Genomic DNA, 26,714 nt, shown 5'->3' on the forward strand with positions numbered 1-26,714 from the left:
ATACAGTACCTTGTGGTTTTGCATTCACTAGCTGTAAGTTGATATACTGGCAAAGGAGGGTATCATGGGTATTGATCAAAGCAGGGGCTGACCCTGATGTCACATGAAGAGTCTTTCCACTGAGAGTCAGTAAGTCAGTGTTGCTCAACAGTTCTGGAAAGAAAAATGAGACCAGTCAGGCCATTACAGGCTAATTAACATCTAGCTCTCATCTGATTAACTGACAGAGTATTTCTAGCTACTGTTTCCATTACAGAAATGCTTTCCTTTTCAGATTTCCTTTCTCAAGAGAGATATATTTCTTCATTCTGAAAAACATAAGTGAACTTGTATAGTGAGTTAGAGATACTTTGTTTTATGATACAAAGTATCTCATCTGCTATGGAAATTAACATGTTAGGCATAATGGGCTCAGAATGCACAACAGCACTATCGTGCAAAAAACTTCGAAGATTGTATAAGAGGCTGGGAAGTTAAGATGATGTCACTTAGAAGTACAGCCCTAGTACAGGAAAGCCAGGAAACACACCTACTCGGTAGGTCAACTTCTAGAATCATAACTATATATACAATAAATAAATACTTTGCTTGATAGTTTATAGTAAGCCAACAATGATTCCTTTGTATCAGCCGTTTCCAAACCATCAAATTAAAACTTTGAAGTCTTTGCTTCTATCTCAATTTTGTTAGCTGAAGCATCGTAGAACATGTTTTAGACAATGATTTATTAAATATATTTTTCTGACACTTCAGATGCCAATTAATGCAAAGGCAGTGGCTAATAAAATGATTTGATTGTATATGAAGCCCTTGGCGTTTGCATGTAATACCCAAAACAGAGTCAAAGAGCAACAACTAAAATGTTTACTTTCTCATGCCCCCTTTTTGATAAGCAGTGGCCTGGAGTGATGGAGCTGGCACCTCTCAGAGAGAGGTGACTCACATGTCACTCAAGCTTTTAACAACCAGAGCTTGACTACATGGAGACTCAGTGTAGCTAAGTCAGGCTGTGATTCAACAGTACACTAGCACGTCAAGCATTGTTTCCATGTAGACAAGCCCAAAAATGTATCTATATAATAAGAGTCCAGGAATGTCACTCTGAAGCCTAAAATGTCTATTGTGTCAGTGTGAAGTGATGGAAGCAGCTACAAACATGGCTGAGAACTCTTTTTGTGCAGAATATCACTAAGTTGAATTATCACCGCGTTTTCTGGTCTGCTACCCTCCAATTTTTTAGTTCTCAGCCATTTTGACTTAACGAATTACACTCATGCAGTGTACAGCTACTGTAAGATAAGAATCTATGACAGGCCAAGAGTCCTAAACTATTATGATATCAGAGATAACTCAACCAGTCACCACCCTCACTACAGCTAAGTTGCATGCAACAGTTTCATGAGTTGTATGACGAAGTTGTGCACAAACAGTGGATTACTTGGCCCAACTGTCACACCCATGCACCCTAAAGCCGCTCACATAAATCAACACAAACCTCCGAGACATAAATCCAACACAACCACCCATACATGAACACAACAATGACCCTAAACATCACTCTGAAGCCCAGAATGTCTGCTGAATCAGTGTGAAGTGATGGAAACAGCCACAACAGCAGTTGTCAACCAGGGGTCTGGGGCCACCTGGGGGGCCACCAAAATAAACCAGAGAGCAGGGCCAGCGTTAGACTCACTGGGGCCCAGGGAAGAAAGCTGAATCCCAAGCCCTGCTCCTTGGGGCTGAAGCTGAAGCCTGAGCAACCTAGCCTCATGGGGCCCCCTGTGGCATGGGGCCCTGGGCAGTTGCTCCTCTTGCTAACCCCTAACGCCAGCCCTGGCTTTTAAATCTAGTGAAAAACAGTTGTTGCACAGGTGGGCCATGGAATTTTTATTGCATGGGGGGTGGGGGGGGAGGAGGGGCTCAGAAAAAACAGGTTGAAAAAACAAGCACGGTTGTGAGCTCTTTTTGCTTAGAACATCACCAGGTTCAATCATCACTGGGAATCGTGGCCTGTTACTATCCAATTATTTAAAGTTCTCAGCTATTTTTGACTTTAAAAATACCACATATAACTTTACAAATTACACCCATGAGACAGCATGGGCTTTCAGCTACTCACAGTAAATATCTAACCTTGTGGGTATAACACTAGGAACAAAAAAGTATTTTCCCATCTAAGCCACTAACTGAAAAACCAAAGATTTTAAGATATTAAAACATCCTGACACCGTCTTTGTTGTAGTAAAATGAGACCATAGGAGGGATAAATAATTTAGAACACTATGTCAATGGACTTCACTAAAGCTGATATGGCTAAGTTTTCCCTTCAAAATGCTGAATCAGACAATGACAAAGCTTACCAATGACCCTCATCACTTGGGGAGCTATAGTCCTCTCTGTTAATATGTTCTGACAAGTGTATTGCTTCTGTCTGTTCATTTCATTTTAATGTGAAACTAATGGTATGGTACATCTTACTCCAAAGATCAGGGGGAGTATTTGATGCAACAGCAAGTATTTATGGAAACAAAATATTCCACAAGATCCTTAAGCAATAAAGAAATGCACAAAATTCCCTGATTTCTCATGAAGCCAACAGTTTTCAGGAATAAAGGGCCGGGTTAAAGCTAAACTTAAATTTTATGTTAGCATTTTCCAGCAAAAAGAATGCTGAAGGGGATGTGTTTACATGTGTATGTGTCTGCTGTCTCCAGAGGGTTAACACTTACTTTTCAAACAAAGCAGAAAAAAAAAAATCAAGTCACTAATGCACAATACTTAGTGAGAAGAATTTATAACGTAGAGAGACGTAGCAGCAGTTATTTTTAAGCTGCATGAAGCTAGAGCAGCTGTGCCTAGCACTGCCATGCACTAAACCCATGATTACTATGTATTAATTATACAGCACCTTAAATGTGCAAGGTGTTTTACAGAACAAGTAAGAGAGACGGTCCAAGGAGCTCACAGTAATACTGGATCACTGGAATAATCCAGGTAGGAGGTGGACAAGCATGAGTGACAGGAATTGTGATTTATCTTTCAAGTAACTCTAGTATTTTGCATCACAGGGCCGTTGCCATGTCAACACAAAGACAACTCTCCATCTGCAATATTGTCACCATTTACTTAAAAAAAAAAGTCTTTCAGAGTAGACGGAAAGCAATATTTTCACATACTTGATATAAAAAGTGTGAAAAATCACAAACCATCATTGTACATCAATATTAAAGCTTTTAAAAAAACCTTCAGTTCAGCCTGGAGCTGAGGTTTGTAGTTGGAAAGCACAGCCACTCAACTGGGATGGCAGTAAGATGGACTTCCCAAAACCCTAGTCCTTCTCAATCTAGGCCAAACCACCTCCCAAGGGGAAAAAATTTAGCTTATCCACAACTGCACTATGTGTACATTTAATCTTAACTGTTTAAAAAAATACTTTTCATTTTAAATGGTTTACAGCTTTATTTATTTTCTGCTGAGACCCTTTGTCCTGGACGCCACAGGAAGAAAGACTAGACATCAGGAATGTGATTTAAATAGGCCACAGCTTCATTAAGGAACACATCTGAGAATTATCCAGCAATAACTTATCCAGTTCAGGTCATTCTTTCTTTGTAACCTATTCCATCTGGTTGAAGGCTGCTGTTAGCCCTCACCCAACTCGGTCCCAGCAATGTCCTGAGGCCCCACCACCCTCGCCTCAGACAAGGGTTAAGGATCTGGAGACGAGAGGGCTGTGTCCTCACTGTACCAGACATAAGGTGCTCCAACCCCATTCCCCACCTTCTTTAGGAGATACCAGACTGGACTACTGTCAAGTAGCAATAAATTGAATTTTACAGTGTAACCTACCCACCAAGGTTGGAAGACTGAGAGGAAGACTAGAAAACCCACCCTATCCAGACCAATCTGGCAGTGAGGGAAAAATTCCTTCCTACCTCCAAAAAGGCAGTTAGCACGATGCCCAGAGCAATGCCCCAAAACACAGCCCTTCCTTAATACCGTGGAGAGATGGGGAGAGGGTATCTTCCCTAAGCAGAATGGTACCCTTGGACAAGGGGAAGGGCTTATAAATCCTCCCCTTGGGAGCAAATAGAATGCTGCACCCTTCTGTCCAACCAATCAGCTACTATGGTTCTACCGACTACTTATCTCTACAACTTCACACCAGACTACTTTGATTTTGTTCTCCTCATTCCAAATACAATACATTGTTGCTATTTGGAAAATTATTTTAAGGAAAGGTTTTCTTCCACAGCCAACTTTATTTTAAATGATCTTGTTAAGCAATCCTGAAAAGCAGAGTACTCTTTTCATATGGTAGAAATATTCCACTTGGTTCTGTGCAACTAATCACTTTAAGCGTCCTGGCTATTAACAAGCTGAATAAGGCAAATGGAGTGTGTCAGATAGAGAGACTCAGTGAGGGTACCCCAAAAGACTTCTACTAAAGACATGAAGAGAAAAAATATTTTTTCAGGGAGTGAGAAACAGGAAAGCAAAAATGTAAGAAAAAAAATGGTGGGGACACAGATCTAAGGCAAGTTACTGGTCCAGTGATGTAATGTATGGGCACAAACTTCTGCTCCTAATAGCCCTGTAGGAATTTTAGGGCAACTGTTCATAGTTTCCATTCACAATGATCAAATTATTACCTCCATCTCCCCCCCTTCCCTTTAATATTAGCTATTCTTCAGGATTAAGTAATTTTAAAATAAATTTTTCATAACCATTGACCTCTGTCAATTTTGCAAACACTGTCTTCAGGTCTCCTTTATCCAATCCTGTTGAACCTTGAACTGTCTAATTTGCAGAATCCATATTAACTTTAAATGTTTCAGTTTTTAAAACTCTCTAGAGCAATACTACTCACGGTGACATGTCTGTAAAGAACTCACTAATATACTATAAAAATAAATTTCCAATTCTTGCTAATCAAAGTTTTTACTTTGATGCAGCTAATTCTTTTCTCTTTTTTTATTTATTCACTGAGTGGTTTGGTTACTTAGGGTCTTTACACTACCAGCCAATCAATTGTCCCTTAATTCTAATACAACAGAATACAAAATGTAATCTTATCATAAAACAGAATCTTGATCTCAAAGACAAGAAAATAAGGCCAGCTTGTTTGCTAACATCTCATGGTCACGAATTGCAACATTTTTCAGTGTTTAGTTTCTGTTGTATCAGCCACTCTATCTCCGTTATGCTTGCTAAATTATGTGTGCTCTGTACATAACCCATAAAGTGCACTTTACATTTTCATTTGTTTACAGAGTCTGAGCACAAATTCAATCCTATAAAAATGTTTTCAAAATAAACTGTTCTCTAACAGAAGAAGCCTGGAGATCTTCAAACTGCTCTGCTGTAAAATACAAAAGTATGGCAACAGCAAAGAATTTGACTAAAAAGGAAAATCAGTCTGTACTCAATTTAAGTTCTAACTCCAACTATTAGTGTATTTGCAAAATCATGCAACTATATTTCATGGCAGCTTGCCAACTCATGGTACAGTACTAAACTGATGAAAATGCTTTCTGAAATGGATGAAATTTCATCCTAATGAGAACTGAAAAAGAAATACAAATTGGAAATGGATCAACAAAAGTGATGAACACTATTTAGCAAGAACTTTTAAAACCATTTAGATAGTTTATAACTGTAAACTATCTATAAACACGTTCTCATATGCTTAGTAAAAATCAGCCCTAGAATACTGGGCATACTTCCCAGGAGCTCTTTTTTAGAAACTTCATATACACAATCTGAGAAAATGATACATTAAAGGATACAAGCTGCCAGTGACATTCTTTGAAAATCAACTGAATTGCTACTGTATGCACTTTCTCAGCTTTCATCCGCAACCACCACTTACCTGATTTTCCATTGAAAACTGACAGCTCTGAATCTTTAAGGCCAAAAATGCAGGACACAACATCCATAAGTTTGGTATAGTTTAATTTATTATCTCCTTTTGGATTTTCCAGCAGCAACACACCATCTAAAAGTAAAAACAAAAATGAAGAATTAAAATGAATTTTATTTAAGAAATAAATTTGTATGTTGCAATGATGAACTACTTAGAATTGGTTTGCTATATTATGTAAAATCAATACTGATTATAGTGAATGAAAAAATGTGTCTCACATTTCTTTATCCCAGGAATATGAACTGTGGGTCTCCTCTTTCCTTAAATTAAGCCCATTATAAGAGAAAAAAACCCTGTTTCTGGATAGGTTTAGTAAAAAGAAATCTAATCTCCACTGAAGAATTTGTGTGGGCGTCTCTCAGTAGCTTTAATCAGCAATAATCCTATACACTTTGACAGAAAAATGAATTTAAATCTAAAAGGAAGCAAATATTTATGCATGATGCCATCTTAGTAACAAAATAACAGTACAGAGACATACTTATTTGTATGTGACGTAGACAATTTGGGTATTTCTTGAAAAGTGTAAATACAAATAATGTGCTCCTTTGCTACACCAAAATCCTGTGTGCAAATGTTTTATATTGTATTGGATAAATCAATATACAACTCAAAAATATACACTGAATGTATATTCGCAGAAAGAAAAGGAGTACTAGTGGCACCTTAAAGACTAACCAATTTATTTGAGCATAAGCTTTCGTGAGCTACAGCTCACTTCATTGGATGCATTCAGTGGAAAATACAGTGAGGAGATTTATATACACACAGAACATGAAAAAATGGGTGTTATCATACACACTGTAAGGAGAGTGATCACTTAAGATGAGCTATTACCAGCATGAGAGCGGGGGTAGAAAACCTTTTGTAATGATAATCAAGGTGGGCCATTTCCAGCAGTTAACAGGAATGTCCGAGGAGCAGTGGGGGGGGAATAAACATGGAGAAATAGTTTTACTTTGTGTAATGACCCATCCACTCCAAGTCTCTATTCAAGCCTAAGTTAATTGTATCCAGTTTGCAAATTAATTCCAATTCAGCAGTCTCTCGTTGGAGTCTGTTTTTGAAGTCTTTTTGTTGTAATATTGCGACGTTTAGGTCTGAGATCGAGTGACCAGAGAGATTGAAGTGCTCTACGACTGGTTTATGCATGTTATAATTCTTGACATCTGATTTGTGTCCATTTATTCTTTTACCTAGAGACTGTCCAGTTTGACCAATGTACATGGCAGAGGGGCATTGCTGGCACATGATGGCATATATCACATTGGTAGATGTGCAGGTGAACGAGCCTCTGATAGTGTGGCTGATGTGATTAGGCCCTGTGATGGTGTCCCCTGAATAGATATGTGGACACAGTTGGCAACGGGCTTTGTTGCAAGGATAGGTTCCTGGGTTAATGGTTCTGTTGTGTGGTTGCTGTTGAGTATTTGCTTCAGGTTGGGGGGCTGTCTGTAGGCAAGGACTGGCCTAAATGCAATACACACTCATTAAAATCTAGTACATGCAGGAGACTGGTTTGCTTATTAATCTACCAGGGAGATGTACATACATGCAAATTAAATTAAGAGACTATAATGAAATCAAATCAATTTTTTATGTACATATTACATGATGGCACGGTGCAGTATATTTGAAATTAAGTGAAAGTAACTCATGTGCCAAATGTAGGAGTGGTTTACAATTAACTGGCAGCTTGATCACTCTTAAGCACATACTGGGTAAAGTCCAAAATAGTGATGCTCTATAGACATGCAGTATTTTGCCCTGTAGACAGACACTATTTTATGCTACAGATTTCTATTAAGGAAGTGTCAACATGAATACAGTTAAATTGGTGTTCCACCACAAATTTAGCATTCAAGTTCAATTAAAACACAAAAGACCCTCTCAGAGGCACCTTTAAAAAGAGAATTTAAGCTATTATCATTTTGATATTCATAATAAACATATCACCTCAAAATACTGCCATCATTTCAAAAACAAAACAGTGCAATACCCAAACCCAATTATTTTCAGTATCTTATGGGAGCTGCAATATCCCAGCTGGCATTTTGGGTTTGCTCCTCTCAGGGTGAATCCCTGTGTCCCTTGGAGACTGACATCATATTTGAACACAGAAAAATCTTACACACTTTAAAGAATGGAAGTCTTCAAAAACAATGTTTAACCTTGTACTGGATTTATTAGTGTACTTCCCTATCATGCATCAGTCAAGCGAATACCACAGCTTAGGTTCTGGTAGGCTGAAGGAACATATATTTCACTGCTATGTGTGATATCAGTGAAATAAACAAAATCTGAGCACTAGAACTCGACAAGATAGTTGTGAATGCATTATTTCCAGGGCTATCCATTAATCACAATTAACTCAAGCAATTAACTGAAAACAAATTAACTTGGTTAAAAAAATTAATTGTGATTAATTGCAGTTTTAATCACATTGTTAATAACAGAATACCAATTGAAATTTATCAAATATTTTAGATTTTTTCTACATTTTAAAATATATTGATTTCAATTACAACACAGAATACAAAGTGTACAGTGCTCCCTTTATATTATTTTATCACAAATATTTGCACTGTAAAAAAGAATAAAAATAGTATTTTTCAATTCACCTCATATAAGTACTGTAGTGCAATCTCTTTACTGTGAAAGTGCAATTTACAAATGTACAATTATTTTTTTCATAACTGCACTAAAAAAAAAAACAATGTAAAACTTCAGCTCCTGCAAGTACATTCAGTCCTACTTCTTGTTCAGCCATTCACTAAAACAAACAAGTTTGTTTACATTTATGGGAGATAATCCTGCCCGCTTCTTATTTACAATGTCACCTGAAAGTGAGCACAGGTGTTCGCATGGCACTTTTGTAACCGGCTCTGACCTTACACCCCATATTCTTCATAGAAATATTGTTATATGAATATGGCATAACTATGATATGTTTTATGCAAGATGGGTCAGGTGCAGGATCATTAGAAAGGTCATGATTTACTGAATGTAATTATTCAGTTTATATGCATGTATCATTTTTTGTATCTGAAGTTAGAAATATTGACTATGTAACAATTACAACTGTGTGTGTACTTGGGGATCGCCATTAAGACAATATGCAATCAGCCTGGATGGGCCATTAGGACGGACAATAGGACTTTGAAGATACTAATCTCCCTCCCGAGAAGTTGCTTGGGATGCTGCTTTGACACTGCAGGGTCATGTGATCATGTCATCTGGTACTGGATAGCGGGTCTTAAAATGCTGATATTTTTCCACAGGATGGGAAACAAAGGATTCCCGCCATATGCAAATCCTATTTAAGGCTGGCGAGTGAGTTAATCTTGGCTCTTCTCCACTGCCTTCCTGCCCAGGAAGAAAGACTGCTGAAAACACCTGAAGAAACAAAGGAACTAAGATGAGGGGCGCCAGGGGCTGAGCCCAGGTGAGAAAGGTCAGTCTGTAAAAGGAAACCCTGGAGATTTAAACTGCAAGCAGTTCAGTTTACCTTCACGAAACTCTGCAACCTGCAACATTTAGGGTGAGAACTTACTATTTGTAGCCAAATTTCTTTAATGTATTAAGCCTAGTTTGCGTGTTTTGTTTTATTTGCTCAGTAATCTGCTTTGTCCTGTTTGCTATCCCTTATAATCACTTAAAATTTACCTTTTGTAGTAAATAAACTTGTTTTCTTGTTTATTCTAAACCCAGTTTGTGCAATTCATAACTGGGGAGGGGGCGCAAAAAGTTGTGCATATCTTCCTCCACATTGAGGGAGTAGGTGAATTTCATGATCTTACGCTGTATAGATCTCTATACAATGCAAGACAATATAATTTTGGGTTTATACTCCAGGGAGTGCATGCACCAGCATGCTGGGCAATTTCCTGAGCTGAGTCTTCCCACACAGAGCTGACTGCAGACTCTGTGTGATTCTGCAGCTGGATGTGTCCCTACCTGTGTATATGCTGGAAGGGAGCTTGAGAGCCTGTCACAACAGCCCAGAGTAAGGGGAACCCAGGCTGGTGGGACAGGCAGGCTCAGTGGGACCCCAGCACAACAGGCGGCACTCCGGAAGGGTGGGATCCAACCCGCCACACTGGCATTGCAAGGTATTTTCATGCCAAATATGCTAAACATTCGTATGCCCCTTCATGCTTCAACAACTATTCCAGAGGACATGCTTCCAGCTGATGACGCTTGTTAAAAAAAATTAAAATTTGTAACTGAACTCCTTGATGGACAATTGTATGTCTCCTGCTCTGTGGTTTTGCCAGGAGCTGGGAATGGGCGACAGTGGATGGATTACTTGATGATTATCTATTCTTTTCATTCCCTCTGAAGCACCTGGCATTGGCCACTGCCAGAAGACAGGATACAGGGCTAGATGGTCTGACCCAGCATGGCCATTCTTATGGTTTTATCTGCATTCTGCCATGCCACCACCCGCTGGGAGCTGCAGGATACCCCTGCCAGTGGCGGCGGCAGGGAGCTGCGGGGTATCCCTGCCACCCACAGGGATTTGGAGCTCCAGGGGCCGCCAGAGTTGGCGGGGTACCCCATAACTCCCTGCCACAGCAGGCAGCGGGAGACCCAGCGGCCTCTGTGACTTCAGCCTGTGGTGGTTGGGAGCTGCAGGAAGTCACCGATTCCGTGACTTCTGCAACCTCTGTGACTAAATCACAGCCTTAAGCATACGTAACCATCCTTTTGAGTATGTGTCAGGGTGGATCCCACTGTAGGTGACTCACAAACAGTATCCCATCAAAACAGTGGGAATGAGGAGTTCCAGCTGCATCAGTCAAATAGGAATTGTAGTTCTGCTCTCCTGAGAGTTTGACCTATCAGTTAAATCCAAGACACTATGTTAGACAAAGGTCCAGTGGGTTACTCCACATCAACACTTTGCAGATTTCTGATACTGTATTATTATATTTCTGAAGCAGGAGGAGGATGCCACTGGAGGGCTAGATGTTCTGGGTGAAAGCCAACTCCAATCAACAGGTGACACAGTGAGATACATCACATTATCCATTTTGAAAGTTGCTGTAATGAGATGACCTGACCTTCAGAATGCCCATCTATAGCTGGACATAGACACTGCAACAGCCTGAATGGATTGCGCCTATTAATGTCACAAAGTAAAGTCCTGGACACAACTAATGCAGGCAACTTGTTTTCTTCTGGTGCAGAGTGTGGTTTCAGGAAGATGATGGGTTGATTAATTGGTTTAAATGGAAGTCTGAAACTACTTTGGGAATAAATTTCAGCTCAGATTTTAGTACCCCTTTGTTGTATAGGGGGTTCAGTTACAAGCATCTGAAGCTCAATCACTCCTGGCCCAAGTGACCAGCATGAGGAAGACCGTCTTCAGAGTCAGCACAGTGATGTAAGGAACATTGTGAAAGAGGTTCAGAAGGAGGCTCTATGAACCTCAGGTTGACTATGTTGAAGTCTCTGGCAGAAGTAGGTTCTCTGATCTGTGGGTAAATACGTAACAACCTTTTGAGGAACTCTGTTATTACTGGATGAGAAAAGACAGAGCATGACTGTACCAGAGGATGTCAAGCTGAAATTGCTGCAAGTTGGACCTTAGAAGTGAAATATCAGCCTCTTAAGTGCAACAGGTAGTCAAATATCTATGGTATGGAGGTCTGAATCAGATTCAGACCATGTTGGGCTATCCATATTGAAAACGACCTCACAAGGAGATGAATAAATCTTTCTGGTTAAATATTTTCTGCTCTCTGTCAGGATTTCCTGGACCTGCAGGGAACAGTCCTTGTCTATGGTACCAGCCAACTGTCATGCCCTCAGTCACAGTAATTTCATGTCTGGGTAGAGTACCTGGCTGTGGTGTTGGGAGATCAGGTCTAAACAGTCCAGGAGCTGGATCCGTGGTTGGATGGACATTTGCAGTAGGTCAAACAGCCGAAGCTGCCTCAGTAAGTATGGAGCTATGAGAATGTGGCTGTCTCTTCTGATTTGGGAAATTACCCTGGGAATCTATTCAGAGCCAACCATTTGCACTCAACTGGATCAGCTGGTTTCCATCACTTTCCGGTTGTGCTTCTCCTTAAGTAAAAGCTTGCTGCTCCCTGATTCCGCAGGCTCTTTCAGGCACAGGCCACCTGCTATACCCCCATTCTTGTTTTAATTTAGCATCCAATCCTGCAATATATTTATCAACAAGCATAGTGCTTACTTCTGAATAGTTCATTTGGCTATTCAGAGCAGTATGTGCTACACACCATAGTAAAATGATTTCTGGGTTGGATACTTAGGTTGTCAACTCTTTCAGCAGGGCACTGTGTCTTTTGCAAAACCTTATGTGCATGTAGTGTTAAATAAATAAATTAAAAAGCATTATACACACTATTTTCTTTTACCCAGTTGAGTATCATCTTTCATTGAAAGACGTAGTTATAACAGTGATAGTTAGATTTCCTCAATAAATCTTTATCAAATACTATTTACAACGACTCATAAAGGAAGTCAGCACCTTGTGCACATAACCTCTTTGTTCAGTTATCTTTCATATTATTCCTTAATTCATCTTATGCGGTGATGGCTCTGAAACATTAAATATGTCTAGTTAAAACAAAAATCTCCTACCTTGCTCTTTACCATTAATACAAATGTTGAGATTGACATAAGCACAGGCTGGGTCAACACGATGATGTAAGCCTCCTCTGACAAGTGTGATTTCTAGTTCTGACCCCTTCAGCTAAAAACAAAACCAAACCAAGAGTATTATTTTTACTTCAATAGTACTCTATTAAGATATAAAACCAAAACAAAACATATGCCTCAAATTAAGCACATTAGGACATTTCTATGGATCATATTAAAAATAATTACATGAGAACATAATAAAATGGTAAATTCTACAGCGTTCTCTCTCTCAGGATCTGAGAGAGTGTTGTGAGTATGAATAAATTCACCCTTATTACACCTATGAGATAAAGAAGGGGGGAAGGGGGAGGAACTGGAGTACAGAGAGCTAGAACGGCCTAATTTTCTGAAGTGCTGTGGTCCACAAATCCCACTGACGTCAATGGGGACCGCAAGTGCTCGAACACCTTTGAAAATGAAATCATAAATAACTTGCCCAAGGTCAAACAACAAGACAGTGGCAGAGCTGAGGAAAAACTTCTGTCTCCTGAATTTTGTCCCATGTCCAAACCACAAGCCTACACTTAACTCTACTTTCCACCTTGTTGTGAAGTGCTATGGAAAAATTTCTTAAAACCTCTGGAATATGGAGAAAGACACATGAACTGTAGGCTGGTTTTGTTCTCCTGCTTCTTCCCCCAACACCTTAAAGTCAGAAACACCCTGCAATTAGTCAGAAAGCAAGTTCTAAGCAAGCAAAAGCACCTTAATCATGGACTATGCTATTTAAGTAATGCCTAGCAATGATGCAGAGCATTCTCCTCCTGACAGCAGAAAAGTCAGCATTTCCTGGTAATGGATTCTTCACATGCTTGAAGCTTTGTTTTTTCTTTATTCCTATTCAGTTTAGGATTCTTCCACATTAAAAATATGTAGAAGTGGACAGGGAAAAAAAGACGACAGGTGTGTGCTCTTTGGGGTATACAGAACCTTATGCTTATTGGAAGCACATTATTTTAATAATTCCCAGACCTACTCCCCCAGTCTGAAATTTATTCAGACATATGTATGACAATAACTGAAAAAATATAACTGATATCCTATAGCAGGTATAGAAATAACCATGCGATAATGTACATTATATTATTTGAGAACTAGTATGGGATCATGTAAGTCAACAGTATTTTAATGCATACATTCGAAAAGAGTTAAGGTTTTCGTTACAAGCCAACTTTTCTCTATGGCACTCACAGTGGTATCTGACTACCCCAGAAACATTAATTCACTCTTTCATCACCCCTGTGAGAAATGGAAATAATAGTATTTTCATTTTGCAGATGAGGAATTGAGGGATAGAGAAATTAAGTGACTTGCCCATCATCATACAGGAAGTCTGTGACAGAGCTGGAAAAACAAAATGTAGTTTGTACTCTCATTCAAACATTAACTTCCATGGAAGTTATAGTGAACAATGCCGTTCTCAGTCTACGATCTATAGCATGGCCATGCTGGGTGGAATTTTCAATTCTTAACACAAACTGTGTTCAAATTAATGCTGGTGCAGGATGCTGTGGAGAGATCCTTTTATTTGGAAACAAATATAATCTGTAAATAGAGACAAACATGGAACTACCATTTACATGGTAGCTTCTCTTTTCAAAGAGCTGGGTTCTAATATAGGAGGTATGAGAACTAACTTAACTGCCTTTCTGATAAGAAGCATAGGGATGTGTTTTGAGGAGGAACATTTGGGTTAGATGATTAGAGGCCCAAGGAAGGGAACAAAATTCATCTGGGAGGCTTCTTGTCCATTATGAGTCTAGAGGCTGTCAGTCATGAAAGCAGGAGAAAGAGCTCTTGAGGACGGCTCTCTCCTATTAGCAATTAAAGAATCAATACACTAAATCATGTACTTGTCCTTCCCACAGTATTTTCCACAATAAGGGTATTAAATTTTGCCATTTGTTAGAACAAGCCTTTTGGAAGTCAGTTTGCTATGAGATGTGAGATTGAGGTCCTACATAAAGAGCTGACAATCACTGCGAACATCAGATAAGGGATGAGGTTAGTTCAAACAAAATACTTTCAGCAAAAAGAGTTTAAACTTGATTTCATCTTGAGTCTGCATACAAGTTCAAATTCATACAAAACTGTTGGCTTAATAAATTGCACTCAACTGTTCATACATTTGGTAAAAAACAACCTGCTAGCTTTCAATTCATCTGCAAGGTGCTTTGGGGAATCTATATGCACTATGTTCTCTAAATCTTTTCCACTTTAAGCATTTTAAAAAGTTATATAATCTTATTCTATATCAATGTTGACATGAAAAGCACTTAGTGAGTTCCACAAACACAGAAGAAAGTCTACGTATAAAATAGGTTTTGGAGTAGCAGCCGTGTTAGTCTGTATTCGCAAAAAGAAAAGGAGGACTTGTGGCACCTTAGAGACTAACAAATTTATTTGAGCATAAGCTTTCGTGGGCTACAGCCCACTTCATCGGATGCATCCAATGAAGTGAGCTGTAGCTCACGAAAGCTTATGCTCAAATAAATTTGTTAGCCTCTAAGGTGCCACAAGTCCTCCTTTTCTTTTTATGTATAAAATAGTTTCAAATTCATATTGGACCCGATTTGCTAACACCTCTGCAGTTATTCATTTAACTGCTGTATGCACAAAAATATCTATAGGTATAAATTAGGGGTCATATTTTGTGCACAAAACTACATTTGAAAATATTGCTGAATACAGGTTGTGGTAGGTAGCAGTTTGTATAACAGAATTTCCACACACACACACACACACGCACACACACACGCACACACAGAGCAGTAACTTGTGAAAAGGAAGGTATTTTCACCTTTCACAGTTGTGCATATCTACAGTAAAAGCTTTAACACACAACAAATGCCAAGGTACATTTTTTGTTTAGGACACAGCTAACAACGTCTCTTTACTTTATAAAAGGTCTCCAACCTCTCCTTACCACCATGTACTCTAGAAGCAGGAAACTTCACAAACGTTAATGGGGACTAGATTGGAGTCAGAGCCATATATTTTTTTCTCTAAATAAAATCATTATTGTGATTGGAGTTCAAAATCTAAACTAAGGAGAAAGCATTGGAGTGTTACCAATTCCTGAATTCCCTTTGCAATTAGCTTTCATTGGAATTTACATGAGATTATTTAATTTTCAGTGTTGAGCAGCATGGTTTTCAAAAAAAATTAAGTGAAATTAAACTACTTCTCCACCCCACCCTGTTAAAATCTTCCAGAGACTATAGTGAGAATTCCATACACAGAACTATGTCAGTGGGCCTGCTCCTCGTGTGAAGAAAATCATTACATTTAGTTAGAAGCGGAATTTTTCTGCTCAATGTAAAATACAGCAACTGCTTGCGGCCCATTGTTGCCAATTCGCTTGATACTATCACCAGTCTTATGTTACTTGGTGTTTCTCTTAAAAGCTGGAGGTCTGAGCCTCATTTGAGTATGCACAAATTTCAACATTCATTTTAAAACAAAAAAAAAAAACCAAAAAAAACCACCTTCAAGTTTCTAGCCCTTGTGGTCAATGAGAAGACCTCGAAAACACAAATCCTAAAGGCTCAAAAACTGAAAAACCAACATAAAAAGAAGCCAACATTCAGTACTTTAATAAAAGTCTCATGATTTTTTTAGTTCATTTTCAAAAATTACGAGTTGTACTCCCAAAAAATCGTGAAGACTTTGACATAACATTTTCTAATATACAGTAAATTTTAAAATGTGAAATCAAAACAAAACATGCATCCATAACCACCATGCACCTTAAGGTCACATTCTACAATGAAAGGGTTTCAACTTTTTTTTTTTTAAAAGTAGTTATTGATATTTGACAGTTAAGATGACCAACATCTAGAGCAAAATGCGAACACAGTAGCACTTAAGAGTTACGAACACCAGAGTTATGAACTGATTGGTCAACCACACAGCAAACTTGGAACTAGAAGTATGCAATCAGGCAGCAGCAGATGTAAAAAAAAAAAAAGCTAATATGGTACTGTACTATGTTAAAAGTCCTACTTCTTGTTCAGCCAGTCGCTAAGAGAAACAAGTTTGTTTACATTTGTGGGAGATAATGCTGCCCATTCTTAATTACGTCACCTGAAAGTGAGAACAGGCGTTGTGAAGTGCCTTCCTAAATCTGAGAGGGATGAGGTTTGGAGCATGCTTTCAGAAGACTTAAAAGAGGAACACTCTGATGCAGAAACTGCAGAAGCTGAACCACCAAAAAAATAAAATAAAAAAAATCAACCCTCTGATGGTGGCATCGGACTCAGATAATGAAAATGAACATGCGTTGGTCCACACTGCTTTGGATTGTTATCGAGCAGAACCCATCATCAGCATGGATACATGTCCTCTGGAAAGGTGGCTGAAGCATCAAGGGACATGTGAATCTTTAGCACATCTGGCATGTAAATATCTTGGGACGCCAGCTAGAAAAGTGCCATGTAAACGCCTGTTCTCACTTTCAGGTGACATTGTAAACAAGAAGCAGGCAGTATTATCTTCTGCAAAGGTAAACAAACTTGTTTGTCTGAACAAGAAGTAGGACTGAGTGGACTTGTAGGCTCTAAAGTTTTACATTGTTTTATTTTTCAATACCAGGGGTTTTTGTACATAATTCTACATTTGTAAGTTCAACTTTCATGATAAAGAGATTGCACTACAGCACTTGTATTAGGTGAATTGAAAAATACTATTTCTTTTGTTTTTTACAGTGAAAATATTTGTAATAAAAAATAAATATAAAGTGAGCACTGTGTACTTTGTATTCTGCATTGTAATTGAAATCAATATATTTGAAAATGTAGAAAACATCCAAAAATATTTAAATAAATGGTATTCTATTGTTGTTTAATCATGTGCTTAAAAAGATTGATCACGCGCTTAAAAAGATTGCGCAATTAATTTTTTAAATCACTTTACAGCCCTAATTTAAATGGTAACCAAACACAGATTAACAACTTAAATATGTAGAACAGCCATACATCTAAGGAAACCAAACACAGATTAACTTCATTGTGCTTCATTTGTTAAAGATTGTCTGTTTACCTCTCTGATATTTCCTTTTATTAAAACGTTTGCATTTTTTAAAATGTTTACTATGAAATAGCTTTTTCAAGTGTATCAATCTGAAACTTGCATCAATTCTTTGCCAATGTTTATGAGTGACCTACCATGCCTGTAGATTTTAAGTCAACAACAGCTATCAAAACTCAGTTTAACAAAGATCAAGATTTTGTTGTGTGCTTCCATTGGCCCATTCACCATTTACAATAGTTACTCAATTTTTCCCACAGAAAATTTTATCTCTGCTAAAATTCTTTAATATTTGTAGTCTGATCTCTTTTCATCATCTTCACATGACGAGCCCTACCCAACATAACCATCTCACGTGTGCTCTGTAAATAACTAGCTGCTAATTTCAAAAATAGCTGACTGTTCTTTCTGCTATCTGTAGCACATGTTCAACACAGCACATCTACAAAGAAACCAGCACTTTCTGCCAGGATCAGCTCTCAACATCACATAGATGGAGAAAACTAAAAATTACTCTTGTGCTCATCCTTAGCTATTCTACGATACATCTTTTCCTCTTTAGATGGGTAGGTAAGTTTCTCTGGTTTTTCATATTCGCACATTCACAGAAGTCTAAAAACAAAATAAGTTGACCAGTATTAAGCTAAATACAGTACTCAACATCACAGTTATGCCACAAACACAAATGTGCCCCACAATTATACCCTCCGGCAAAAGCCTGAGCAAATAGATGGACTTTCCATGAGGCCTTGAAAATCAGATCTCATGGAAAGCATTTTAGAATAATGTGCCTCATTTATTCCATTTTCACACACCATTTGCGCATAGTCTATTAAGAATATAATTTCATTCACACTAAATTCACTTTTTCCAGCTGTCCTACATTCCCCGGTGTTTGCTCTCAGATTTGGCATCAACTTTCTAAGGTCAAAAGTCCAGTCAAGCAGCATCTAGCTCCATATTCATCACAAACAAGCAAATATCTACCCGGAATATGACAAACTTGCCAGTTCTCAGGCTTTTACTGTGGTCTCACCTACTCTTACATCAGCATGTTCTCTAATTTTCAGTCAAATATTTCCCAATGCCTTTGTCAAGAGATGACTAACAGTGTTGAACAAAGACAAGAGAAGCCTTTGCTTGAAAAACTCTTCTGACATTACAAGTTCATTCATAAGAAAAACAAATATGTCCTTCTGTATCAGTACAGGGTCAGAAATGACTCACGGATATCTACCTCTTCGTTTTCAGATATTCCCAGGGCATACATCATTCTGCAGATCAAATCAGTAAGTTATTTTATGCCTAGACTCTTCCATCATGTGGGCTTGTCGCTCTTGTTTAATGTGACATACAAGCACATTCTGAGCAGAATAGGGAGATAAAGGCATGCTCAAGACAAGGTGTGGTCCAAGTAGGCCAAATATCTACTGAAGGAAAGGAAGCAGCTCAATTTTGATGCTGAAAAGTGTAAGCCACCTAGCAAAAGATTCCAAATGCCTGCTCTGTATTATCATGAAAGGCTAAACTCCAAAACTATCATTAAGAACTGGGTTAAAATGGTTTCTTCAAGCCTTATAGAGGATCTTAATAAAAATTAGACTTGATTTTAATGCAATATCATCTTTATCATACATGCAAGGGCAAAATACAGCCCTTTAAAAGTGTATTTGTGACCAAAAGCACCCCTGTATTCACACTCTATTATAATATTTTTTGTCCAAAATACACTTTGTGAGGTATCATTTAAAAACTAACACATAGCTCATCAGTATTTTTGTGTAATGTGTGTACAAAATGTGCATTAAGAGTTATGAGCATAAGCTGAAATTATGACCATAATGTGTTTACCAGACAAGTCTGGAGAAGGGGTAACTGGTTTCTCAAAGACAAAGGACAAGCTGATGCCTCTACCAGGTGTCAAAGTTGATTAACAATCACTTGTCAAGTGGCCATTCTTTGGCAACAAAGGGGGCCAGGAACAGATCAATCTGCATTTTAGTAAGCAACAACATGGAACCTCTTTCATGAGACTCCATATCTCTGTCCTCACAGCAGGAAGGAACTTCATAGGTAAATCTCAGGAAAATGCATTTCAAAGGGTGACTGGACTATAAAAGCAAGGGGTAAAAACATCCCAAGCTTGCTCTCGCTCTCTCATTTAAGAAGACAAAGGAACCAACCCTTTAACTTTGGGGGAGTTCCTGTCTGAGATTTTGGTCACACAGTGCTGCTGGGAACCTGTCATGAGGATTTTTCCTTGAACAAAGTCTAGCTTGTTAAATTTTAACTTCCAGAAAGCGTTTTTTCTTTTATTTCTCTTGCAATCATTTCTGACTTTAATGTCTTATACTTGTACTCCCTTAAACTCTCTCTCTCTAGTTGAATAAACTTTTTTTTTTTTTAAATCAAAACTAATCCAGTGTTTTGTTTAAACTGAACTGTTTGGGTAACTTCAGTTAAAGTAGAATACTGTTGCATAAGATCCTCTATAAGGCCTGAAGAAATCATTACTACCCAGTTTTTATTCATAGCTCTGGAGCCTGAGCCCGAACATCTGCACTGCAATTTTATAGCCCCACAGCCCAAGTCAGCTAACATAGCCAGCCCACAGATGTTTTACAGCAGTGTAGATATACCCTAAGTGGCCTGATTTTCTAAGATACCGAACACCCAAGCAGAGCCCCTTGACATTTTGTACTTAAAATGCTAGCTATGGCAATCTGCAGGTCTGAAAAGGTTACAGCCATCTGATAAAACGAACATGTAATGTCAACATTTAGGCCATCATCTGTAGTCCAATGTATCATTCAGTTTAATCTGAACGAAAAATCCTTTCAAGCATGTAGTTTAATGTAGCATTCTTACTTGGGTTTTCTCTTGAATAAGCACTTCCCTTGAAGTAGGCACAGGGTATGGCTTCAGGGCAGCCTTTATTGTTGCAAAAATGAAATCTGTATGCTCCTTAATAACAGAATCCAGGTAGTCACCTTCAGGATGTGATCTGTAATATACAGTAATCTCATCCGTAGGAACTAGATTGCGCTGAAAGAAAATCCAGAATTACAGTTCAATGACAGCAAGTTTATCTGTACATATACAAAATTCTGTAAGAAACATGTAAGTTAAAACTTTTTTAAAAAAGTATTTTAGAAAAATATCAGTCATATTTCTGTTAATATGGAATTAAAAGTTTTTCCTGAAAACTGAAAACAAGGCTATACTTTTGACAGAAGCAGAAAGTATTCTTCCAGTCAACTGAATGAATACAAATAAACACTGTATGTTTCTGAATCAAACTAACTAGTTTATAAATATTCATTTCTTCATGATGCTAAATAATTCAGATAGAATTAAAACAACATGTTGGTCTCAGACCAAAGCTTTTAACAAGTTAAACTCTCTGAGTGGTTCTGCAGCTGTTACAATCAAGCACTGAAATTTACATACAGATATCTGAAAACATATGGCATTAACCTGCACACATAGTGCTAGATGCACATCAGTGTTTCAGACCAGGACCTCATATGAATTATGAGTTACAATTTATTGGGGTAGGGACTCAAACTCCCCAAGCCTCTAAACAGTACCGCTCTTGCTACATTGTACTGCAATATGTATTTTGAAAGCTTAGGATGTTTCTAAATAATTCATTAGGAAAAACAATCAGACTTTAACAAAAGGAACAGGAATGAAGCAATGCAAGTTGTAGGATGTTTTTTAGCAATGACAGTTATTAATGAATAGAGATCAAAAAACATATGGGGTTTAGTGACCAGATGGGATGAATTTATGACCCTAAATCATTCTGATAGTAAACGTAACTTTTGCCATAGCTTCTGTTAAAGGGTAATTTTCTTGCCTGTATTCTTTCCTATTTGTATTACGTACTATCATTGACATCAGTGTGTCAATTTTCACAGATGCTCTCTAAAGAATTACCTCTAAACATATCAGACAGATTGATTCCCCAGAACCTATCCCATGAACAACAAAATCTCACTCCGGCAAGACTCCAAATGGGAGTAAGGGCAGACATGTGTACTATCTGGCCACAATGGCTGTGGAGTCATTAGTTTTTACTTGTGGATTTTGTAGCCATTATATTTTCTTGCATGGGCTATACAGTACTATACAGTACCATCCACATTAAGAAAATCTGAACCCAGGGGTAGTCACACTGATGCATATGCCTAATGTACACTGGTGCAAAGTGGAGTTTCCACTGAGCGCAGACAGTGCATATACCTTAGGGGCATGGCACCAGGCTAACTGTATTAACATAGTTATACTGGTTCAAATTGCCTTAACGTAGACAGGGCTGTGGTTTGGGAAAATAGGCCAAAAACTTTGTTTCATGCAACTAGGAAGAGAGAAATAAATAGGCAAAATATTTCTGTCAACACAATATTGCCAGACATTCCCTCACACATTTTGGTAAAATACACATTTGCTTGTGTGAATGAAGACATACAAGTTGTGGTGTCTTCAAGAATGATGATTGCAGCCTGCTCATCTCTCTGTCACTGACCCAGCTGATGCAGTCTAACTCACACAAACTGGGGCACAGATCTTACACTCACTGTCTGGTAGAAACTGGGGCATGGATGCGGGTTAGCTGGCTGAGGCTCAACCCAGATAAGACTTAATTGATGCTAGTGGGCTGGGGAAAGAAATCAGAAGATCTGGCATAAGCGCCACTTCTAGAAGATGTGTCTCCACTATAAATGATGTAGACATGCAAGCAATATGGGGCCTGGTTAGACTGCTAGCTGCTATGAGACCAAGAAGGAGTGATCAACAAAGCTTATTTCCACTTATGTCTTGACCAGTAGGCTGCAAACATTTCTACAGCTAACCATGCAAGATTAAAGTACTTGGGGCTGCACTTTAAATCAATTTGGAAACTTTAACACCCTTGGTATAATAAAACAAAACTGATTTTTCAAAATGAAATCCCATTCCATCACTTACTAACCTTCTTGCGAAGTTTTTGGATGCGATTAATCACTTCGCGAGCAACTCCTTCGTCAACCATTGACTGATCTGGGGTGACATCTAGGAGAACTAAAACCTGAAAGAATGTACAGCAGAACCATTAATAAAATACACCAGTTATTGCATTAACATGCACTGTTACATTTTTATAAAGCTGTTCACTTAAGGGTGGTTATGGTGAGGAGACAGACTTAATAAGGTGTGTTCATATTCAACAGATCAGCTCCACATATGGATTCAAAGTCACAGTTTCTTTAGTGACGAAGATCAGCCTTTACTGCTGTTACTCCTGTTACAAATGAACAGTTAATACCGCTGGAGGAGAGTGAGCTACCCATTATACTATCCTAAGTACTGGCATTTCCACTGACATAGATGAATGTCCAGTAAGAACTAGGTTAAGACAATAGCGCTCATTTCTAGTTGTGTACTAAATATGATTTGAAACTAAGTATCCTGAAGTGAAAGGCTAGTGCAATCACTCACTGTGTGACAATTACTTCATTTAAATATTTAAATGCTTACTTTCTAGGGAAACACTTTGCTTAAAGCAGAGAAATAATTACTACAATACCTGAGCATCAGAATGTGCCTCATACTGGGCAGATCCTCCCATGACCTGGTCAAAGGTGTACATGAGACGGAGATCCTCCTCATGTAATTCATGCCCTTCCACAACAATGGTACCTATATAAATAATAAGACAATTATTACACTAGCTTATTACAGAACAAAGCCTTTCTCTCTTAGTCATGTCAGTGAGCATCCTGCAGTTAACTCTTGAACTAAGTATATATTAATATCTAATTTCAAATACAAGAAGTACATCAATTGTGACATTGCTTTCAACAAGAAGACAGTATCCAGAACATGTTAATACTGGTACTTCTGATTATAAGCAACAAAATTGATAGGAATCCTGAGCTATGTTATTTGAAGTCAAGCACTGCTGTCCAACATTGCTAAGCAATTGTCAGGAACACTAAAACTACTCCAAATTTAGACTTTCCCAAGTAAAGTCATTACAAGCAGCAGAATTTAAGCTCAATCACCACCACTGGTGCAGACCATTGGGAATCAATAGCTGTCTATTATTACAGCTGAATAAAAGTTAAACATACAAGACAGAGTAAAGATGTTTGGAAAAATCTCACCCACCTGAAACTATTAAACAAATATTTAAAAAAAGTTTCAGCTAGATGTTTACTTCATATATGAATTTAAGAATCATGGAACAATCCAGTTCTTGTGCTCCATACAAGAATCTATCAGTTTCCTCTGTTCTACAAAATACTTTTCACCATAGTACATACAAGCAATGTGTAAATTAAGCACATAAAGCCATTTGTTTCTACTCTAGACAAGTAGGTTCAAGGTATCAATTCACAGCTTCCCTTTATTCACTTGGAAAGTTCCCTAGTTTGCCTGGAATGTTAGCTGGGGGTTGGGCCTTAAAAATCTCTTGCATTTTGATCTAACAATGTATTTGTGTTTATTTTTTTTACAAAAAATGTGTTAAACTGATTATTATAAATTTAAACTAAAAGCAATGGCTTGAGTCTGAGAGGTCTGAAATCCTTTGGCTCTTCTTTCCAAGGTCCACATCATGACCATGAACTGCTGATCAATGCATAGAGTCCTACTATGCACCTGACATTTGGAATTCTTCCAGCTGCTCACTCTTCAGCTCCTTGATGGCAGTCATAACAGCTTTAAAGGCACCTTTCAGACGCTTCCCGAGCACCATATGATCCGGTTCTGCTCTTAGACGGATTCCGTACTTATCTTTATCAGTAGACAATGTCACCTGACGTACGTTAAGTTCCTGCATAAATTTGCAAAAAGAAAATAAACATATAAGCAAAATAACAACTATGACAAAATTAAAACTATACTTAGAAAAATAGGGAAAAAGGGTGGGTGGAAGATTATAGCATGCACGTGAAGAGTTTTCTATCTAGATGTCCTTATAAATAAAAGGATTAAACTGCTGTATCAGTGTGACAATGTATAAGCAAAACAATGACATGCAGATTATTCTTTAGGTGCAGATCCCACTCCTGTATTACAGTTGCAGTCCATTTGGCCTATTGGGTAAAGATTTCACTGCAGTCTAAAGATTCTGTGCAGCTCTAACCTCAAATCAGACTCGCCTTCTCTGATGCTTTTCTACTACATGAAAAGATGTGACTGAAGGATCTTTGTGTGTCCAATAAGTTATATTGCCAGGCATTGGCTCAAAAGGATGCATAACATTTTCAGGATAGTGTTAAGATGTTGGCTTCAGTATATTTGTAGCCAACAGACTACTACAAGTTTTAGTTCTTCAGTGGACCAAACATCAGCCTAAGTATGAGTATCTCATTTTGCCTCTTTCCTTTTCTGGTTTTCCTACATTCTCATTGTACGTGGATGCATTTTGAACAAGTTAAATTAATGGCCTGTGGTTCTGGAATGCTGCCAGTAAATTCTGATGATGCAGAACTACAGATGCTTTCCTCATTATTTAATTAAACTAAAAGTTGCCTCAGAACTTTTACCCTTGTTACATATATTGGCCTGAAGTGATGCAGATTTTCAAGAACCATTGTAGACTTTTGTACTCTACATTCAACTCTATTGAAAAGCAGAGATCACAACATGCACCACTTGTAATTTCTGTAGGTTTGAGGAATTTCCTTCTAAAGAGGAAAGCACTGTATCTAGATTTAAACTACACTAAAAGTGCTCTGAGTCTTATAGAAAGCCTGTGTTTATTCTGTCTACTTTGTAAAATTGAAGAATGTCACACTCAAGACACACAATTTCATATCTAAAATTGGAGCTTAAGGCAGAATCTTGCTCTATCTTCTATCATTTTTTGTTTATAACAATGCTTTGCAACTTCTGTCCATTAACTCTTTTATTGACATTGTTGGTTGTAAAATTCTATGCACTTACCAAGACCACCGATATTTGAGCTTTTTGAATAACCTACACGTTTTGCTTTTAGTACCTGACAGGTTAGCAGAGTTCAGGCAAGTTGCGATAGAATCACCTAATGCATTTAATAAGCAATCTATTTTGTATAAGTTGTGGAAACTGGATGAAAACACCACTCATGTCAGTATGAAAGGACCAACAGCTGATATAGTTAGATTGGGGTTATGATGGCTAAATATTCTATCTACACCACTGACTCATCTCTAAGAAAGTCCTGTTGAAGAGAACAGCTCAGAAGAACACTCACTTAACACACTGTCCCATTTAACAAACTTGCTTAGGAAAGAAAATTGAACTGGAATTAAATGTTTCAGAGGTAATTAAGTTTTAACTCTGTGCTGTTAGACACAAATCCATATGGAAAGTGACAAACGACAGACATAACAAATAAGATAGCTCAAGTTTACAGAACATCTCTGGCCTGAGTTTTAACAAGGTGAATATGAAAACTAGACATACCTGCCAAACAATGTTCAAGAATAATCAGAATAAAAACTAGTTTTCTGCATATAGTGTTAGTGATAATACTAGTAGAATTATTTAAGCAGAGTTACTTGTGCAATCAAGTAGCAGGATAGCAGAGGTTTAATTGTGTATTAGTCTTAACATATTGTTTTGATTAGAAAAAACAGTTGGTTTATTTGACTTTGCCACTAGGACATCCTTAATTTTCTCAATATAAAATTAAGGCATTATACTGTGTGCATGAATTTGTATTTATATCTGTACAGCTACACAAAAAGATACCTATACACTGTGTAACATGTTACAATGTGTATCTGTACTACAAGTATTTTAAATACTTGCATCTCAATATTTTAACAATCTACAGTACACAAAGTAAAAGCTTTAGTTTTCAAAAATGTATTAGTTAAAAGTAAATTTAAGTAACTTACACCAAAATAAATGAATAAATATTAAATTAACTAAAATATTTAATTTACCAGGAAAATAGTATATCATGAATGCAATTAAACTTTCCCATTGCATTTCATTAAAAATTCTCTCAGCACTCTAATTTGGCACCATCCTTTGAGATATTAGGAGATCACTATGTATTTAAGTGATTTTATTCACATTATCTTTGTTGTGAATGCTTAGACCC

The 26,714-nt window shown here is 37.8% G+C and overlaps 1 protein-coding gene across 3 annotated transcripts in view; it reads right to left on the reverse strand.

Moving 5' to 3' along the window:
* Nucleotides 1-26,714, reverse strand: part of IARS1 (isoleucyl-tRNA synthetase 1) — a 180,292-nt gene that overhangs the window by 16,471 nt on the left and 137,107 nt on the right. For all 3 annotated transcript variants that reach the window (XM_037903463.2, XM_007055580.4, XM_037903462.2), the window contains 7 exons: nucleotides 24,278-24,452; nucleotides 23,202-23,314; nucleotides 22,608-22,703; nucleotides 20,498-20,674; nucleotides 12,542-12,653; nucleotides 5,873-5,998; nucleotides 10-153 (listed from right to left, as the gene is read on the reverse strand). In XM_037903463.2, the coding sequence (XP_037759391.1) occupies nucleotides 10-153; nucleotides 5,873-5,998; nucleotides 12,542-12,653; nucleotides 20,498-20,674; nucleotides 22,608-22,703; nucleotides 23,202-23,314; nucleotides 24,278-24,452 (943 nt within the window). The remainder of the gene's footprint in view (nucleotides 1-9; nucleotides 154-5,872; nucleotides 5,999-12,541; nucleotides 12,654-20,497; nucleotides 20,675-22,607; nucleotides 22,704-23,201; nucleotides 23,315-24,277; nucleotides 24,453-26,714) is intronic.

Source organism: Chelonia mydas, chromosome 7 (assembly GCF_015237465.2).
Source record: "Chelonia mydas isolate rCheMyd1 chromosome 7, rCheMyd1.pri.v2, whole genome shotgun sequence".
Taxonomy (NCBI): domain Eukaryota; kingdom Metazoa; phylum Chordata; order Testudines; family Cheloniidae; genus Chelonia; species Chelonia mydas.